This window comes from Eptesicus fuscus, chromosome 13 (assembly GCF_027574615.1).
Source record: "Eptesicus fuscus isolate TK198812 chromosome 13, DD_ASM_mEF_20220401, whole genome shotgun sequence".
Taxonomy (NCBI): domain Eukaryota; kingdom Metazoa; phylum Chordata; class Mammalia; order Chiroptera; family Vespertilionidae; genus Eptesicus; species Eptesicus fuscus.
Genome location: NC_072485.1, coordinates 8,106,949 through 8,126,022, shown reverse-complemented (window position 1 = coordinate 8,126,022; position 19,074 = coordinate 8,106,949). Strand labels below are relative to the sequence as shown.

The following is a 19,074-nucleotide window of genomic DNA, read 5'->3' as shown; positions in this document are numbered from 1 at the left end:
GGATGTTATGGGGACAGCTACGTAAATTCTAGTTGTGGAGAAGAAACGAAGACACCGAGGAAGTGTTTCCCAGTGCAGGGCACCGCGTGGGCACAGAGGAAGGGTGAGCCGTGCGATGAAGAGGCTCATGCCGAGGGCACGAGTGTCCAGGTGGACTCGGCGCAGATCTTCCCACAGTTGCTCCCCCTCCTTCCTCAGCTTCCTCGTGTAAAGGGAGAATAACAGCAGTCCCCACTTCGTTGGCAGGGCTGAAGCCTAGTAAGTCTGTAATAAAAGGCACAGTCACATTGCTTGTGTCGGGGCTCTGAGGATGTGCAGGATGTGAAGAGAGGGAAGGCAGGAAGGACAGCAGGCGCCGGAGCACCAGGTGGGAGTGAGCAGACGCATGCAGACATGGGGCGCTGGCCTTAGAAAAGGGGGCTCGGTGGGAGCCGCCACTCACAAGTGGGCCTCAGGCTCCCGTGAGGTGCTGGAGCGCTGCGGTGACCCCCGAGGACAGGCGACCCAGGGTCAGTGCTGAAGGCTGGCTAGCTCAGGTGCGGCAGAATGTGACCCTGAAACCAAGATGCCCAAGCTGAGGCTCGGAGATCACACTGGATGGGTGATGGGCAAAGGCAGGTGCGCTTTTGTTAACATTTGAGGGGTAATAACAGATATGCTCATTTAAAATTATACCTAAGACTTATGGATCGTAGCTCTTACTCCTCCTCAGTACCAGGAATGAACATAATTCTTATGGCAGTTTAAGATAATGTGAGTGTTTGATCAGCAAAATTTTAGAAAATTCAAAAAGCGCTATGCTCTCACTGTGCCTTTAGCCGTTGACACCACACACCCACACATTCACACACACACACACACACACACACACACACACCCCACACACACAATATACCACCTGCACGCACACCAGCAGAGGAGTCTGCCCTTTATCCTGTTGGCAGTTGTGAGCAGGTGCCCGAGAAGGGGCGCGACGTAATGGAAGTGGTGTCTAAGAGGATTATTCCGGCTTCAGTGTGCAGGATGGCTTAGACTTCGGAGCGAGACAGGGAGATCTGCCCAGAGGCTATTACTATAATGCAAGTTAGCCTAATCCGGTGCCTTTTTCTTATTTCCCCTGATATTGATAACGCAGTGCCAAGTGCCGTGAACATGGGTCTGAATCCTCCATGCTCTCCTGCGCATGCCCCCCACCACACCAGGACTCCCACCTGCCACACTCCACAGCCCAGCTCTCCACTGCTGGCGGTCTATATCCTGGATGGCATTGAAATTGGGAGCCCACTTCTCTATCCCCCACCTTCTGGCAGAGTCAGATCCTTCCAATCCTGATAAAAATCCCCATATTTAAGAACTCTGGGAAGAGCACACAGGGATGGCCAGCGGGGCATTGGCGAAGCAGCGAACTCCACTCTAAGGACCACAGTGGCCACCGTCTCCTGGGGCTACAAGTGCCCAGAAGGAAGCTGAGAGCTTCACAGAAATCATCCCATTTAATCCTTAAGACAAACTCATGAAGTAAGTATTGTCTTTCTCCACCCCACCTTTTATAGACCAGGCAAGGAAGGGGCTCAGAGACATACGAGGTGGAGCTGGGCTTTGAGCCCCGCACTTACTGCTTCCCAGTGGCTGCCTTGAGAACTGACCCTAGTTCTCCTCCCCCTTAGTTCAGAGGTTTCTGATCCTGGGAGACAGCTCGCCTGGCCTTTCAGTCTTGATTTCCTTATGTATAAACTAGAGACCCAGTGCACGAAATTCGTGCATGGGGGGCTGTCCCTCAGCCCAGCCTGTATCCACTCCAATCTGGGACCCCTCAAGGGATGTCCGACTGCTGGCTCCCAACCGCTTGCCTGCCTGCCTGCCTGTCTGCCTGATTGCCCCTAACCGCTTCTGCCTGCCAGCCTGATCACACCCTAACCACTCCCATGCCAGCCTGATCGATGCCTAACTGCTCCCCTGTCAGCCCGATTGCCCCCAACTGCCCTCCCCTGCAGGCCTGGTCCCCCCAAACTGCCCTCTCCTGCAGGTCTGGTCCCCCCTAACTGCCCTCCCCTGCATGCCTGGTTGCCCCCAACTGCCCTCCCCTGCATGCCTGGTTGCCCCCAACTGCCCTCCCCTTTAGGCCTGGTTCTCCCCAACTGCCCTCCCCTGCCGGCCCGGTCACCCCTAACTGCCCTCCCTGCTGGCCTGGTCACCTACAACTGCCCTCCCCTGCTGGCCTGATAACCCCTAACTGCCCTCCCTTGCCAGCCTGGTTGCCCCTAACTGCCCTCCCCTGCTGGCCTGGTAGGCCCCAAATGCCCTTCCCTGCAGGCGTGGTTGCCCCTAACTGTCCTCTCCTGCAGGCCTGATCCCCTCCAACTGCCCTCCCCTGCAGGCCTGGTATCCCCCAACTGCCCTCCCCTGCTGGACTGATCACCCACAACTGTCCTCCCCTGCCAGCCATCTTGTGTCCACATGGGGGCAGCCATCTTTGACCACATGGGGGCAGCCATCTTTGACCACATGGGGACGGCCATCTTGTGTGTTGGAGTGACGGTCAATTTGCATATTACTCTATTATTATATAGGATTGGAGGTGGGGGTGTGTAGACTACATATTTTTGAGCATTGCATTATATTTAGTAAATAAAATCAGATGGATTCCAATAAAACAGATACTGAAATTGGATGGTCCCTCAATTATTTTCATCTTGGACATTCTAGAAGACTTCGTCCTCAACACCCACTCCAGTATTTCTCATTATCTGTGCTTTGATCTAGCCTAACTCCCATTGCACATGAACTCACCTGTTTTTACGTGGAAATTCATCTGCAAATACATGTGTGTGTCTGCATGGACTCAGGCTCGAGGGAAAGTGAGGGATCTAAGTGAGCAGATGGGGCTACTGAAGATTAAAGTGCAAACGTGAAGCCAGAGACAGACATGTGACGAGGGGCATGCTGCTCAGGCCGAGCTGAGGGGTTCACCCGGCAGACAGCACCTCACACGGAACACCTCCTTTCAACCCACTGCGACGGGAGCCCAGATGCCGCTCTCACCGCTGGCACCCAAGGCCCCTCCCCACTCCCACCAGAGCTGAGCCTCCAGAGGAATCTGAGCCTGGCCCAGGGCAAAACCAGACCCAGGGGCAGAATGCCTCCAGGGAGAACCCACTCTTTATTTTGCTGTTTTGAAATTGAGATCAAATTTGAGGTCTTGTTTTTAAAAAGTCACCCAGCAGGCTTCCGATGACAGAAGCACGGCACTTCCCCAACAGGACTCACTGCGTGGTAGGCCTGGGAGGTGCCCGAGGGGATGAGGTGCCTGCCAGCTGTCTGGCTGTTAATACGCCTCCTTTCCAGGGCACTGGGGTGTGGGGGGTGGGGGGGAACCTCTGCCCCGGGGCCTGATGAGAAAGAACTGCAGATGTCCTGAGGTATGTGTACTGGAGATGCAGTCCTGGGAACCAACAGGTTTTCCTGGTTTTAAATTGAGGACAAACAGCTAACATCTGTTTGGGGAGGGGACTTTGGGGCATGGACGTTAGCAACTATAGCCCTTCAGTGTTTGGCTCCCAGTCCACTGCACACGAGGCCTTGCTGATGTAAATGCCAGTCACAGGGCCCCTGGCCAGGCACACTGCCACCCGCTGGTGAGCCCTGGGTGTGCTCAGAACCTCAACCTGCCTGGTCTGGTGCCTCAGAGGGAGTAGGAGAAGGTAGGTGGCAGACAGCTGGGTGGCAGGCAGCTGGATCTTGAGGGATCCCCATGTTTGCCACCAGGTACAGGAAAGAGGGAAAGGCAGATGGAACAGCCAGATAAGCCCTTGCCTGCATTAAGAGGATGAGCAGAAATGTAAGGTGGGAGGGGGCAGATAGTGAGTTCATGGTAATTTCTTGCCTAAAAATAATAGTCACTTAGGTTAATGCCTTCTAATTTTCCAGTGACCGATGCCAGGAGATTCATATGTTATGTCCAATCCACAGAACTCCATAGGTAGGGAGTATTGCTCCCACTTTGTAAGAAAGGAAACTGAGGCTCAGGAAGTTGGATCTCTCTTCCTAAAGCCGCGTGTAGTAAGTGGAGGAATGTTTTACATGCAGGTTAGACACAGGCTGGGTCAGCCTGGCTTCCCTGGATTGGTCCTGTGAACTGGGCGAGTAAAGCTGAGATGACACCTACCTTCAGGGTCTTTGTGCGGCACGATTACTAGGCACGTGTGACTGTGCCCCGTGCGGAGCACATGCTCAGGGCGTGGGCAGGACCCAGCCTCTCTCTGCAGGCCCGCAGCCCGCAGCCCGCAGCCCCTGAGGACCGAGAGCCCCTGGCATTGGGGAAGGGGTGAGTTGGGAGTGAATTGGCTAAGAGAGTAAATGGCTGGGCCCTCTGGAGAGCCTGCATTGTCAAGGCGTTCACAAAGTGGGACTGTATTTTGGAAAAAGTCGTGGGAGATTGTGTCATCTGGCCTTGTCCTAACAGATGGATCCCCGGGAAATGGCTGACAACAGCATCCTGCCCCTTCCTGCTACTTTCTCCCAACATCTACCCTCAGTGCCGCCTGCTGTCCTCTAAACTGCCATGCCGCATTGCCTAGGTGGCTGGTCACCACCGTTCCCTCACACCTCTGCGGGGGCTTCAGAGTGACTGTCAGCCTCGTCTCAGTCACAGCCTCCTTAGGGTGGGCAATCCCAGCTCCCGGAATAAGCTGTGACCCCGAGGGTGGGAGGATGGTGCAGTGACTCCTGGCACAAAGCGGTGAGCCCCGTCTTCAATGTGGAAGTGGCTCTTCCATGCTGCCCAGGAGCCCTGTGTGTCCCATGTGTTAGAGGTAACAAGACTTGGAGGGCTGGCCCCGCACTGGAGAAGGCGAACAGCGGGATATAAACCATCTTTCCACCTGCGAGGAGGGAGCTCCCCGGTGCAGCCAGAGAACATTGCTGCTCTCGGCGGGCACTCTGAAGCAAAGAGTGACATAATGTGACATTCCCCACTCTTCGGGGAAGAGATTAGATGTGTAATAGCCATTTTCAAGAGCCGGGGAGGAGGAGTGCAGCTCAAGAGGGGGAGGCGGGGCCAGGACTTCCTGCTGGTTGTGCACAGGCACCTTTCCATTCTTACAGCTCCACTGGGTTCTCTCCCCAAACAGCACATCTTGCAGCCTCCAATTTCCTACTTGTGCTCTGTTAGCAACAAGCCATCTCCCTTTGCCATTCAGGACCCTCTTCAAGTGCGGCAAGAGGTGTCTGCGTGAGGGACTGAGTGGGCAGGTGCTGGCCTCTCCTGTGGCCTGTCACTTGCCTGCCATGCAGGGCCAGGGCGACGGCACTATCACAGAGCCCATGAGCTTGCTCCAGCCCCACGTGGTCCCCTGAGCCCACCGTGCGGGTCTCGGGGCTACTGATTTCACTCCAGCCCCCCAAAGTGCCAATGATCTATCTTGGCTTCAGGAGCAAAGTTTCTAATATAAGCTAAGAGCCACCTGACTTGTGAAAAACCATTTCTTCGGTATGATGAACAAAATCCAGAAGGAAAATTTCCTTTCCAGCAGGGTCCAAAAATTGTCCAGCTCTGATTCCTTGAAGGACCAGTGTTTTACCCCTTCCCAGGCCACTCAAATGGAATCCAGCTGACACCACAGTCAACTCCCTTGGCCTCAAGATGGAGCCTGACAATATGTCCTATCTGTGTAGCACTTGGTGATTCCCAAAGTTCCTTTACTTCTAAAGTGTCGTTTAATCTTCACAGCAATACAGGAGATAGGTTGGACCTGTATTATTCTAGTTTTAACAGAAGCAGCTACCAAAGTTCAGAGAGGTTAAGTGACTTGCCCAAAGTCACACAGCTGCCAGGTAGTAGGGTAAGACCATAAGTGTTTGGGACTTTGGTCCGGGACTCTTGGTGTTCACTGTGCCATACAGGTCCCGCCTCCTTCCCTACAGTGCTCAGGTACATGTACTGAGAAGTGGAAGAGTCGTGTCACTTACTGGACTTTTCACTTAGGGGCTTGGGGTGCAGAGGTGGCCCCAGCCGTTTGAGAGTGGACCTAGGGCAGAGGCAGGGGAGCAGGGGCTTCTGGGCAGGGGTGAGAGTGCAGGTGGATTAGGGAAATGAATGTCGGCATCTGTGAGAGCTAGTGACACACAGGATGGGGTGAGCACAGCGGCATTAGTCGGACTGGAGGAGGGCACCAGGTGGCACTTCCAGGAACGTCCCCCTGGTTGTGGAGAACTCCTCTTCCCACCCCTGGCCCCAGAGTTCAAGAGCATGTGCGGCCACGGGCCAGGCCAGGCCGCGGGAAGCCGCCGCCATGTGGTGCCTGCAGCTGGCTGGTGTCCCACAGCCGGAGAGCAGACCTGGTGTTCCTAGCATGCTGCCAGCGGATTGCAGCCGGAGGGGGAGGGGGAGGCTGGCAGAACAGAGCTCCTATCTAGAACCGTCACTTACAAGATGCCTGGCGTTTCGCCTGCTGGAGCCCAGCCTCCGCAGAAGGGGCCCCTGGGCAGGCAGGCAGTTCCTGCCGCGGCAGCTGGCCTCACGCCCACTCTCCTGCTACCAATGAAAACCAACAGGCACGGACTCGGAAAGCCAGCATTTGGTTCTGGAATGGCCACTTTAGGGTTTTATTAACCAGGAGCAACCCAGAGCGTGCAGTCCTGTGTTTGCACAGACACCACGTGCCTCAAGAATCCTGGATGTGCTTCACGGTAGAGTTGAGAATTTCTAGCCCATGAAGCTCTCTCAGCTGAGCAGCAAACCTGTCGCAATCAGAACACAAGCTCCAGGACCTGCGTGCGGGCTGCTGAGTCCAGGCCGCCCCCTCACTAGCCCTGGCAGGAAGGTGGCCAGGGGCCGAGGCTGGGGCCCTGGAGCCCTCAGGGAGGCCCGCAGACACTGCCAACACTCCCGCTGAGTGGCAGGTGTGACAGGCTGATCCGACGGCACCTTGCTCTCGGGAACTTTGGGCTCACGCTAGCTAACGTGCCGTGCTTTCTGTGGAAGAAAGACTCTATCCATTCCTCCCATTTGAACAACCAGACAACTTGAAAGGACCTTAGATGCCATACAGGCCAACCCCCTCATTCCACGGAGGAGGAGTCAGAGGCGTGAGGCTGCAAAGGATGGAGCCAGGCAGGCCAGACACCCTCCCTGCCAAGGAAGGCACCCCCTCTATGCCGGGGCTCCGGCATGCAGCCACGGTGGCGTTGCATTCTGCTGGGAGCGTGAATGACTAGGTGTTTAAACGCATCAGAGCAGAACAGCGTGTGAGCTAAACAGGAGCAGTGGACGCAGTTAGAGCGAAGCTGTCTTGCCCTGGCTTGTCATGTCTCATTTTGGTTTGCTCCAGCAGGAGAACGCTATGGGCACTGGACCCTCTCCCATATGCTCAGGCCCTGGGCAAACAAGAATGAGGTGGGAGGTCTAACTTTTTTGGAAAAGTAGAGGGGAGAGGAGGGAGAGAGGAGAGATGGTGAAAGGGAGAGGAAGGAGGAGTAGAAATAGGAGAGGAGGATGGAGAGTGAGGGAGTGGAATGCAGAGAGGACAATGACAGGAAGCAAATCCCTGTCAGATAAAAGTCTTCCCTCTCTGGGTGGAGCCTGAGGGGCCCCCAGTTCCCTCAGGGAAGGCTTCCTCCAAGAGGCAGCTACTAGGGCCCAACCCTGTCAGCCAGGGCTCCCGGGGCAGAGCCCCCCCCCCCCCCCCCCCCGCACGCCTCCCCCTCCTGCACACCTGGGCTCGGCAGTGCACAGCTTCCCCAGAGCGATCCCTGCGTTCAGCGGCACAGCCCTCTCCCGCACATCGCGGGCTGCGAGCTTTAACAGGACTTGCACGATGTCCGTCTTCAGCAGGGAGGACGCCACCTGCGGCACCTCCATGCAGTTCCCCAGGCAGAGGGCGGCGTTGCCCACCAGAATCTCATCCTCCGAGCCAAGCAGCGTCATCAGAACACTGAACTCTGCAGGGAGAACACACATCGGTCCCTCCAAATGCCAAGCAGGAGGCTGGCAGAGGGATGAAAGGCGCGAGGAGGTGCCAGTGGACACCGAGGTGCCCAGAAGCTCTGAGAAAGGGCATGTCACTCCCGCATTTAGCAAAAATGTATTGTGTGCCACCGGCTCCTTGCTGGGTCTCTGACGTACCTCAGAGGCCTTGGGCTGTATCTGGCGCAACACTGATGGGTGTGGGTGAATGCTGCGAGGCAGGCACGCAGGGCTGTCTTCTCTAAAGTCCCCAGCCTTAACCTCTACTCTCCACCTGACAGCCCTAGTGGCAGGCCACCGGCCTGCATCCTGGCTGCAGGGCAAGCAATAGGGCCCAGAAGAAAGGTTCCTGCCTGCAGGGAGGGGCCCCAGGCAGTCCCCTCCTGGCACATTCCAGGGGAGGGGCAAGGAGAACATCAGCAGGCTGCCTGGCCTGGGAACCCTGCTACCAATGACTGCAGCCGACCTCAGTTACTAGAGCAACGCCAGGCTCAGACTCCGGTTACTTTCCTTGCTCACTAAAAGGTGAACCCTCTGCCCTGGTGAAAGAGGAGAACCCATGTTAGGTAGGTCTGTCTAAGCAGAATGCTTTAGAAACCACTTCAATTTAACTTGGCAGGAGGTGGTAGCTCCCTGCTTCAGCCCCGTTGCCTGAATCCGAAGCCTGGGCCCGCTACCTGTGCGCAGCCCAGGGCTAATTAAATGCTCTCCGAGCTGGAGGTGAGATGACATCTGACAGTGTAAACACAGCTGGAGGCCGGGGAGGTAGCGGCTTTCCACTAAGACCCTCCTCTCTGCTCACCTGCGGTTCCCTTTGCAGCTTCAAGGATGACTAACCTCTGGGTGTGGGCTCCGCTTACTGAAAGCATCACTTACTCTTGTCCAGTCTTATCACTTCCTCTCGTGCTTCGTGGAAACTGTTAGTGCAGATGGCCAGGGTCTTCACGGCATAACGCGAGGCAGTCTGGCCTCCCGCCTAGATTGCGAATGAAATTAGAAAAATACCATCAATCCTGCGACTGTTCTTGGCAGAAACCACAGTGAGCAGCTGTGACTTGCTCGTGGCCTCCTAACGTCTAAAAGAGAGGCCCGCTGAGAACGGGCGCACTTCCTGAGGAGCGTGGCCCTGCGGAGGGAGTGGCACTCACCCCTCCAGCACAGCCCACACCAGGGAGTGCAGGCCTGGCACGTACACCTGAGGAATCGCCTGGCAAGGCTTTGTGAGAGTGGCTGGGAAGAGAATGACGCTGTCGACGGACAGATCTACCAAAAAGGGAGGGAAGGACCGTTCACTGCAGGATTTGAGAACGAGGGCTGACTTTCCAAGGCTGCCAGGCCTGCACAGAGAACCTCAGGGACCTACATCATTTTACGAGGTGACAACTGTCAAATCATAACCTAACACACGGTGCGTATATGCATGCATAATACCACGTGTGTGCATGCAACCGGCAGCCTCTGGCAGGTTTGCAAGAGTTGTCTAGAGTGAATGACAGTCATCATGCAGGTGGCAGCCAAAACTCAGACTACCCTGTCCTGCCCTCTCAATACTGTCCCTGACCCAGCACCCTCCTCCCCCTAAGCAAGCATGCTTCCTGGCCCTGTAAGCCCGGAGTTTTATGAATAAGTCTCCCATGGGGTCACCACACTAACATAGGTGAGTGATCCTCCTGGGCATACCTACCATGGGTGGGATCCAGAGATGGCAGCTGCGTAAGCCCCTCACCCGTCCAGGTGAGTCTGGTTACCTATTGTACCTATGTGATTAGATTCACTGCACTCATATCACAAGGGAGATTTGAACATCCTTTTTCACATCCTTCTGTAATTGCACCCCACGCATCTCATAGTGGAGTTACATCCATCGTCCTCCCGACAACTGGATAAAGCGTCGTGAGCGGGAAAATGTGAGCAGAGTAAGAGGCTGAGAAACCTTGGGGTGAGTTACTCAGACCATCGTTTTCCAGGACAGAGGCCAGGCATGTCTAAGACAGGCTTGGACACACAGTTTCTATGTATATCTAATGGACAGTTTACTTATTTAATTTATTTACTTACTTATTTAGAGGAACACGAGGAGGGAGGGGGAGAGAGAGAATTTGTCGTCCCCCCCATTTCTGCATTCATTGGTTGATTCTTGTGCGTGGCCGGAACAGAGATGGAACCCACACCCTTGGCGTATCTGGATGATGCTCTAACTGAGCCACCCAGCCGGGGAACAACTCACTTATTTATTCACCAATCTTTTGTTGATGTTCAGAGCACAGTCTGGGTGGACATGCAGAAGAGAACTCCATTCAAGTTTAAAATCTAGCAGGGGTGAAATAGCGGCACCTCACTTCTGTTCCCCCAATAAAATAAGATGCTCCTGGAAATTCCAGAGGTTGTAAGCAATGACGGTATTTTACCTTCAGGAACTTAATCATTTTCTTCACCACTCCTGCTCTTAGGGCCTCCTCGACGATTTTCAGGGAGGAAGGGAGGGTGCGGCTGAGGACGCCAGCAGCTCTCTGGGGGAAGCAGAAAGTGAAGGGTAACAAAGTTCTTAAACAAGGGGGAGGTAAAACAACCATTGATATTGGAAGCAAAATTTGCACCTTGATTTTAAAATTGCAAATTGATTTAAAAAATATGTAATGGCCAAGTAGCAAGCACTGTTGTTTTTAATACAGCTGCCAGGTAGGACATTCAAAGGGCTGCGAACATTGGCCCTGGCGCATCATGGCTCAGCTCATTTCTGCTCCATACAGGCCACCAGTTCACCTTTCGTAAGCCCTGGCTACTCCGCAGTGCTGGTACCAGGGCCAGGGCAGCCTTCCTGGACTGATCCTCTGGGTCTTTTAGCTTTTCCGTTATCTGTTCTGAATCTGTCTTTTTGTTCTATTTTCTGGGAGACTTCCAGTTCCAATTCTTTAAAATAGCAAACTATTACTACAATTTGGCTATAATACTACTTTGAATTTTTCTGAGGATACAAATAATAGTTACTACTTTTTTCCTATTTCCTATACCAGTGGTCGACAAACTGCGGCTCACGAGCCACATGCGGCTCGCGAGCCACGGTTTGCCGCTCTGTTGACTAATGAGTTTGCCGACCACTGTCCTACACCATCTCTGTTTGTTTGTTTGTTTTTCTGGTCAATTTTTCTGTTTGTTGTGGTTTTTCTATTTATGTGTATGGCTTTCCTGAAATGTCTGGGGACCCTTAGCTGCCGATCACACTTACGAAAAAGATAATATACTATGTTTGGGTCTGCTGTGTTTATGGGAAGCTGGTGAGCAGGTGGCATGTGGCACCCCCAGATACTAGACAGCACACACGTCTTCTCCGGTCTCCCAGTGCCTCTGAAGAAACGTGCTCGGATTCTGTGCCCGGGGGACAGACGGGGGCTGCCAAGTGCAGTCCCCTAGGCTCTCACTGCTGCCCTGATGCACCTGGCATTTTGAAGTTGCCATCTTCTCCAGGGTCCCTTTCCAGCGGTGTGCCCCTCAGTCTGTGCTCTACACCGAGGTTTCTCCAGCTCTGCCTTCTCCTGACCCACTGGTGTCCTCTTGACTGTTCACTTGGTTGATGTGGGTTTCTACTTCCCCCCAATGCCTGCAGTCTCGTTTTAAGAGGTCTCAAAGGGAGAAGGCATAGACTATGTGTTAGCACGTCATCAGTCTTGCTTCCCTGTCGGCTTCCCCCGGGGGCTGGAATGTCTCCACAGCTGACAGCACAGATCTCTTTCCAGGCTCGAGACAGTAGAGAGCACCCTAAGGAAGGACCGATTCTCCTGCTGGAGCTGCTGCCCCACTCAACACGCCACCAGCACCCAACTGTGGCACATGCAGAGTCCTGGGAAAGTCTGGCCAAGAGAGTCCTGAATGGTTAGCATAAAGCTAGTGCTGGCCTAGCTTTAGGTTTAGACTAGAGGTGGGGAATATACGGCCCGCGGGCCGTGGAAGGCCCACAGAATCATGTTGTCTGGTCCTGCCAAGGCATTAGGGGTGAGTTAATTAAATGTCTGACCAAATATAGAAGGCTGATTTTTAAGTTGATAATTTTGTATGGCCCAAGAATGATGTTATAGATATCCAAATGGCCCTCGGCAGAGAAAAGGTTCCCCACCCCTGATTTAGACCATCCAGAAAAGCCTCGACTACCCAAGAACAATGGTGTTCACCACTTTGGGGTCGTGGATGCTTTCTGAGGATCTGATGGAAGTTGTGCTGTCCCCACCCATGGAAATGCGCATACACTCAGAATTGTCTACACAATTGCAGGGGTGCCAGGAACTGCAGACCTACCAGGCGTTGTTCCTGGAGCCCAGGTTAGAAACCCTCCCCCACAATGCCGGGACTGACCTCAGGGCAGTGTGGGCATGCTAGCTCCAAACAGGATGCTCTGGGTCTACTCAGAACCTTCACCCCCACCCTGGAACCGGCCCCCAGTCCATGACCTTTTAAGGGCTGGCTTTCCAGGATGCCCTGAATGTGACCCCAGGGACTTTTCTAGGCTTTGGGGCCCTAATAGGTAGGAAAGTTGGGATAATTCCTAATGTGCATTTATAACACATCCTGGGATGCTGGCAAATAGCCTCTTGAACCACATCAGTATCCCCTGACGCACAGCGCTCACCACCCGCCTTCTCGGTTTTCTTATTCAAATGGAAACGGAGTTTAAAAGCCATTCCAGCATATACCTCCAAGGCGGCTAAGGCCACTATGCTTAAACCGCCTCTGGGATCACTGGCTTGAAAACATGGGTTTGGTTTTGTTGATCATGGAAAAGAGATTCTACACAAAATTGCATGGCCCATTCCATTTGCACAAGGATATCTTGAAATAGGACAAATCAGATAAGTTCCAGAGCAGACACCAAAGGGCTCCTGGACTCTAGGGGGCTCCACAGATGGGTGCTGGGCAGTGGTCACTAAACCCCATGAAGCTGCAGGCAAGTCTGAGGATTGTGTGATTATGGGCACCATTCTGAGGAGTGTGCCCTCCTCATCCCTCGGAGCTGGCAGAATCTCAAAGGTGTGATGCCTTTGAAAGGGTAAGATGCACCGACATGAAAACAACACGAAGGAGAACAAAGGATGCTGTTCTGGCTCTCCCAATCTTACTGTCAGGACTCCTCCATCCTGGCTGTTCAGTAGCGACATGCACCTCCTGCTCACCTCCGCGGCCCAGACCTGCAGCCATGGGGACGGAGAAGGGGCTGTGAATGCTCTGGTCATCAGAGTCTTTGATAGAGCTCCCTCCAAGCCCTGTTGGGAGCTGACCACCCTCCTGTTCACCGCCACATTCCCTCACTACAGGGCACAAACCCTGAGGGCAGGAACCACATTTATCTGACTTTGTAAATGCAGGACCTAGCAGCATGCGCATCCTGCACACTCTATTTTCTGAATGAGCACCTGACCGAGTGACTCATCCATCCCTCCATGAAGCAGAGAGAGTGTCCCCCAGCATTTCCCAGTCCCACTGCCCGTGCTGGCTCCAGGGGCTTCTAGCTCTTGGCGAACATGAGAATGGTTCTATGCAACAGAATGTGTTTAGGTTGTCCCAGGGTTTGAGGTAGGGAGAAAAGAATACTGTACCTCAGAGACAAAGGGGGACTGAAGACACAAGTTCATCATGAGTCCCAGGAGGGCATATATGATGTCTCTGGACAAGTCTACTTCCTCCTCACACCTGGCCTTTGGAAACAAAACAAGGTAACCCATAACCTTTCTGTCATACAGCTTTAAAAACACACACACACACACACACACACACACACCTATGTATATGTATATGTATATGTATATGTATATGTATATGTATATGTATATGTATATGTATATGTATATACTAGAGGCCTGGTGCATGAATTTGTGCATGGGTGGGGTCCTTTGGCCTGGTCAGCGATCAGGGCCGATCAGGGCCGGCTGGCTGCAGTGGGAGGGACTGCAGGAGGGTGGCCGGCAGTGGGAGGTTGGTTGTGGGAGCGCACTGACCACCAGGGGGCAGCTCCTATGTTGAACGTCGACCCCTGGTGGTCAGTGCACATCATAGCGACCAGTCGACTGGTCTTTCGGTCGACCGGTCATGACAGTTGCTTAGGCTTTTATATATATATATATATATATATATATATATATATATATATATAGCTGATTTAGTTGATTTATATATATATACTAGTAGCCCGTTTACACGAAGATTCGTGCAATAGACCTTCATTCACCTGGCTGCCTGCACCAGTTTTCTGCCGGCACCGGGGACCCAGGCTTTGGCTGTGGCCACCGCCTTCTGCCTTCTTTCAGGGTCCGGGCTTGGCCCTGGGCGGTGGCCTTGGGCTCGGCTGCACCCAGCGTCCCTGCGACCGATCGCAGGAGCCGACCCCCAGTGGTCTCCTGCGATCGGCGCAGGCACCCCGCTGGCTTTCCCGGCCTTGGGCTCTCGTCCCTGCGACCGATAGCAGGAGCCGACCCCCAGTGGTCTCCTGCGATAGGCGCAGGCTCCCCGCTGGCGCCCAAGGCCGGGAAAGCCTCGGGCGGCTTTCCTGGCCTTGGGCTCCGCCACATCCAGCGTCCCTGCAACGGTTTCCTGGTGGGCGTGGTTGATGGGCGTGGCTTGGTTGGTGGGCGTGGCTTGGGTGTAGCGAAGGTGTGGTCAATTTGCATATTTGTCTATTATAAGGTAAGATTTAGTTGATTTTAGAGAGGAAGGGAAAGGGAGAGGAAGGAGGAGAAGGAGAGGGAGAGAGACACATCAATCTGATGCCTCCTGTATACACCCCAACTGGGGATCAAACCTGCCACCTTTTGGTGTATGGCACTATGCTCCAACCAACTGAGCCACACCAGCCAGGGCTGCCTTGTAGCTTTTAAAGTCATCTTCCCCTTGGCAATGGTCTCAGCATTACTTAAACTCCCTACATTGCAATGTCATGAACCTACGTGATGTTGGAAGATTAGAGACCAGTCTATGAGTTAGTGTTAGTATGGGACACTCCCAAGGAGTCTCTTGTGCCTCTGCCATGTGACCCTGGTTCAACCTGGTCCTGTGTTTACACTGAGGCTGAGCTGCTCAAATGGGTGGCCAAGCCAGCTCCGCCAGCAAACCCTTCAAGCCTCTCCAGGGTGAATGAGACATGATGTGGAGGCTCGCTGAGGTCAGCTGCCCATAAAATCTGTGGTCACAGAAAAAAGAAGCTACTGGATCCAGCACTCTCAAACAGAATTTTTAGAAAATCTAGATAATGAAGAAGAAGCCAACACCCCCAAAGCAGATAGAAGACCAGCTTTAAGGAGAAAAGCTAAAATACCATGAGGCCCAAGCAAGCATCCCCAAATTCCTCAGAGGCAGACATCTGTCTTCCGGTGGCAGCGTCAGCACTGAGGTTTCCCATGATGGACACGCACTGGCTGAGAGCTGAGGTGTTGACTTCCTTGGGGTCTCTCTTCTAAAAGAGAATCAAGAGAAAGCAAATGTGCAGAGAGCAGGCAGATGATGCTAGCATCATCCCCAGGGGCACCCCTCGTGCACCAAAATTCCGGGAACCAGAGTGCAGCGTCACACCGGCATCAATAGGGTCATGCTGGCAACAGGGTGGAGGCACACGGGTTAACCCCAAAGCACGTGGCCTGCAACCAGCCTGGACAGCAGAGCTTCCACTTCCACGTCTAAGAGACTGGGCTGTAGACATGCTGAAGTCCCGAGACGTGGCTCCCCAGGGACAGGTCTAGTCCCAGCATGCTCTCCTCGAACTCCTCCACCACCTTGCTCCTCAGCTCAGATCTCCACACTCGCCCTCTGACCAGGACAACTTTCATTCAGGGTTGCACACAGTCCTCATGACCAGACTTAGGATCACAGGGGACTGATGAACCTGAGCCCTCTCTCCACCTTCACCCAAGACGCAGAGGCCACGTCCAGCTCTTCCTCCCCCCGCGATGAGCCTGCATGTGCCCTCTCCACCTGGCCCAGCTAGGGCTGTTTTAATAAGAACTGTGTAAATTCCAGCTGTGAATAAACGATTCCTGAACCTGAGAGTCAACAGGCGCTCTGGAGTGTGACTGTGTTTAAACGGCTCACGCCCCTGAGAGTCAGAGATGATGAAATGAAGACCTGCTCACCAGCACGCCTCTGAGAGCCGGGAGAACACCTGCGAGGTTGGCCCGGAACCAGACTTGGAATCTGTTGGGAGAACACCAGCCGTGATTTAGCTCCACATTGTACAAGCTATAAGAGAAATGCAGATTCTCAGGTGAGGGGGTGAATAGACACAAATTCTGGGCCCCTGTGTTTGCCACGTGCCTGGATGACTCATTCGGAAACAGAAGAGAATACCCCAGGTATATGATGCGGCTTTCATTTCTCTAAGTCTGAAGAATTGCCTTTGATGTTAAACATCAGGTCTCAGATGGCAGCACTTATGCAGAAATTTCTGGAATCCCTAGGCTTTGCCAAACTGACCTCCCACCATCCTGCCCTCCCCTCGCTCCGAGTCTGCGCTGCGTGCTGTGCAAACAGGAAGTGCAGTGCAAGCATGGTTCCTCGGCACAGCCACAAGGAATCCCAGCTACACATGTGTCTCCACATGCTACACATGTCTCCACATGCTACATACGTCTCCATGTGCTACACATGCCTCCACATGGTGTGCACTGCTTCTACATGCTACATACGGGTTTCCACATGCTACATGCGCCTCTGCACACCACACACGTCTCCACATGCTACATACATCTATGTGCTACAAACCTCTACACATATCTTCACATGATACACATGTCTTCACATGTTACACACCTCCACATGCTACACACCCCCACATGCTACACACATCTCCACATGCTGTGCATATCTCCATATTACAAACACATTTCCACGTGCTACATGTCTCCACATGTTATATACATCTCCACATGCTACACACATCCCTACATGCTACACATGTATCCACATGCTATACACACATCTCCACAGGCCAGAGCAGCTACTGAGTCCCCAGCCTGTGCTGAGAGCCTGTCCAGGAGCAAAGAAGCACTCTCTCGTGGTCATTTCTAAGCATGATGTTCTAAAGGAGGTGAGGAAATTAAACAAACAAGAGACACTGAAAAAAAAAACACACTTAAGAATTATGAAAAATGTAAGACCCTTACTGAATTCCCCAGTAGCTAAGCAAAAAAAAAAAAAAAAAAGGTGGGGGGGGGATGGTTACCCATAATGCCACTGGCAACCCAAGAGGAGGCTTCATTTTACTGTGCACTCTCTCTCACTCACATCTATTCAGTTCACATTTGCTAGGCAGTTCCCATTGGGTGCTGATTAAGGGGAAGAAGCTTCTCCAACACACAGTAAGCTTGTCTATTGTGTTTTAAGTACATTACTGCTTCCAACCCCGCTGAGGACTGGGTCCCCTGCCCCGAGGGGCTGGAACAGGCGTGCTGACCACGGCCTGGGAAGGCATGAGCCCTCTGACTCAGTGAGCCTTGCAATGCCCACTGGCCAGCCTCACTGTATGCTGCACTTTCTAAAATATCAGACAGTCAGCAACAGTTGAAGGAGAGATGTCAACTTCTGTCAATAAATGTTACCTTTCTTCCAGCGCCAAGTCTGTGAGCAGTCCCATGGCTGAGGTGGCCCTCTCATCTGTGAAGTCAAGAAATGACACCAGGGCTTCCAACAATCTGCAAAAAACCCAGTACAACCTCAGAGTGGGCTATCCTCCAACTGACAGCATTTCCAACAAGGACACCTTGCAAGGAGGCCAGGAAGGAGCCAGCATGCAGGGGAGGTAGCTGGAGTGTCCTGCCACGGCGCCTAGGAAGCCCAGCTCTGGCCCACCCAGTGACAGACCCTCCTGCAGAGTGGCTCTTCCTCCCCATGTGCAGTCCCAGGGTTGAACAGTTTTAACCCAAGTTCACTGATTATCAGACGACGACAGGAAGGGATTGCTGGGGCTTCTGCCATGTGACTCTGGCTCGGCCAAGTTCAATCACATAAATGACATCTAAATGGCATGCTCACTAATCTGCTAATGACTAAAGTAGGAGGGCCCCCTAATAAGGTGGGGGATGGAATAAAGACTTCACAAGATTTTGACAGGCTGCTGAATATATCAGACAAAATTTAATACAGTTAAAGTCAAACTCCTCCACTTAGAGCTGGAAATTCTGCATAAGTAACAGAATTGGTAGACCTGGTTTATAACTGGTTCATATGAACAAGATTTAAGGGCTACTAGGTAACTGCAAACCCACTATGAGCAAATAGTCCAGTGGAGTTGCCAAACAAAGCTATTGCAACCTCAGGCTGCCCTAACAGACTGACCAGCCCAGGACAAAGTAGGAGCCACTTGTGCAACCAGCAGGCCTATACTCAGCACCCACAGTGCGCTCAGTGCCGTGCTCAGTACGGGGAGGGCAGTACTAAGCACCTGGGTGATATGACAGAAACAAACTCATGTAAAGTGGGCACGGAGTCCACCTGGTGGGAGGTGTGGGAGGGTGGCGATGAAGAAGGCTGCAAGGAGCAGCTGATATGTCAGCTATCACTTGAAAGTGTAGTGCTGGCTTTTTGTCCTGGCTTTTTGTCCCTTTGTTCATTCAGTCAACACCTGCTGGGCACTGTCCAAGGAGCTTGCAGGCCAATGTCAGGCACACGGGGCGCAGAGCATTCCAGGCACAGCACACAGCATTCACAAAGATGATGAGGCAACGAAGAGCAGGGCACACTTGGGGGCTGCCAGCAGTTCCTCACAGCGAGTGCTTAGGGTGTGGGGAGAGGACAGGAAAGGCGAGGCTTAGAGACCTGGATGGGGCCAGCCTGTCACGGTGGCCTTCTGTGGCCTGCTGGAAAGCCTGCACTCTGCCCTGCAGGACTAGGTGTCCTCAGTGTGGTGGGTACAGGACTTTCTTGGTAGTGGTGTGTGTGGGGTGGCAGATTCTTGAGCCCACCTCAGTCTAGTGGAAGGAGGCTGCATTTAAACCAAGTCCCCAGGTGATTCCTGGGCACGATACTTCTCAGCAGCTGGAGAACTAGTCTTATAGGCAGTCGTCATGCTGGCATTTTCAGTAGGAAACTAACAGGACAGATGTGCATGTTAGACAAATCCCTTTGGTAGCATGGTGGAG

At 53.2% G+C, this 19,074-nt stretch overlaps 1 protein-coding gene across 3 annotated transcripts in view; it reads right to left on the bottom strand.

Annotated features, from left to right (window-relative positions):
• Positions 1–6,574: 6,574 nt before the first annotated feature.
• TTC12 (tetratricopeptide repeat domain 12) overlaps positions 6,575–19,074 on the bottom strand; it is a 53,083-nt gene continuing 40,583 nt past the window's right edge. For all 3 annotated transcript variants that reach the window (XM_054725103.1, XM_054725105.1, XM_054725102.1), the window contains exons 14-22: positions 17,536–17,628; positions 16,072–16,132; positions 15,261–15,398; positions 13,549–13,647; positions 13,072–13,140; positions 10,372–10,473; positions 8,840–8,939; positions 7,713–7,938; positions 6,575–6,738 (exon numbers count right to left, since the gene is read on the bottom strand). In XM_054725103.1, the coding sequence (XP_054581078.1) occupies positions 6,663–6,738; positions 7,713–7,938; positions 8,840–8,939; positions 10,372–10,473; positions 13,072–13,140; positions 13,549–13,647; positions 15,261–15,398; positions 16,072–16,132; positions 17,536–17,628 (964 nt within the window). In that variant the 3' untranslated portion in view covers positions 6,575–6,662. The remainder of the gene's footprint in view (positions 6,739–7,712; positions 7,939–8,839; positions 8,940–10,371; positions 10,474–13,071; positions 13,141–13,548; positions 13,648–15,260; positions 15,399–16,071; positions 16,133–17,535; positions 17,629–19,074) is intronic.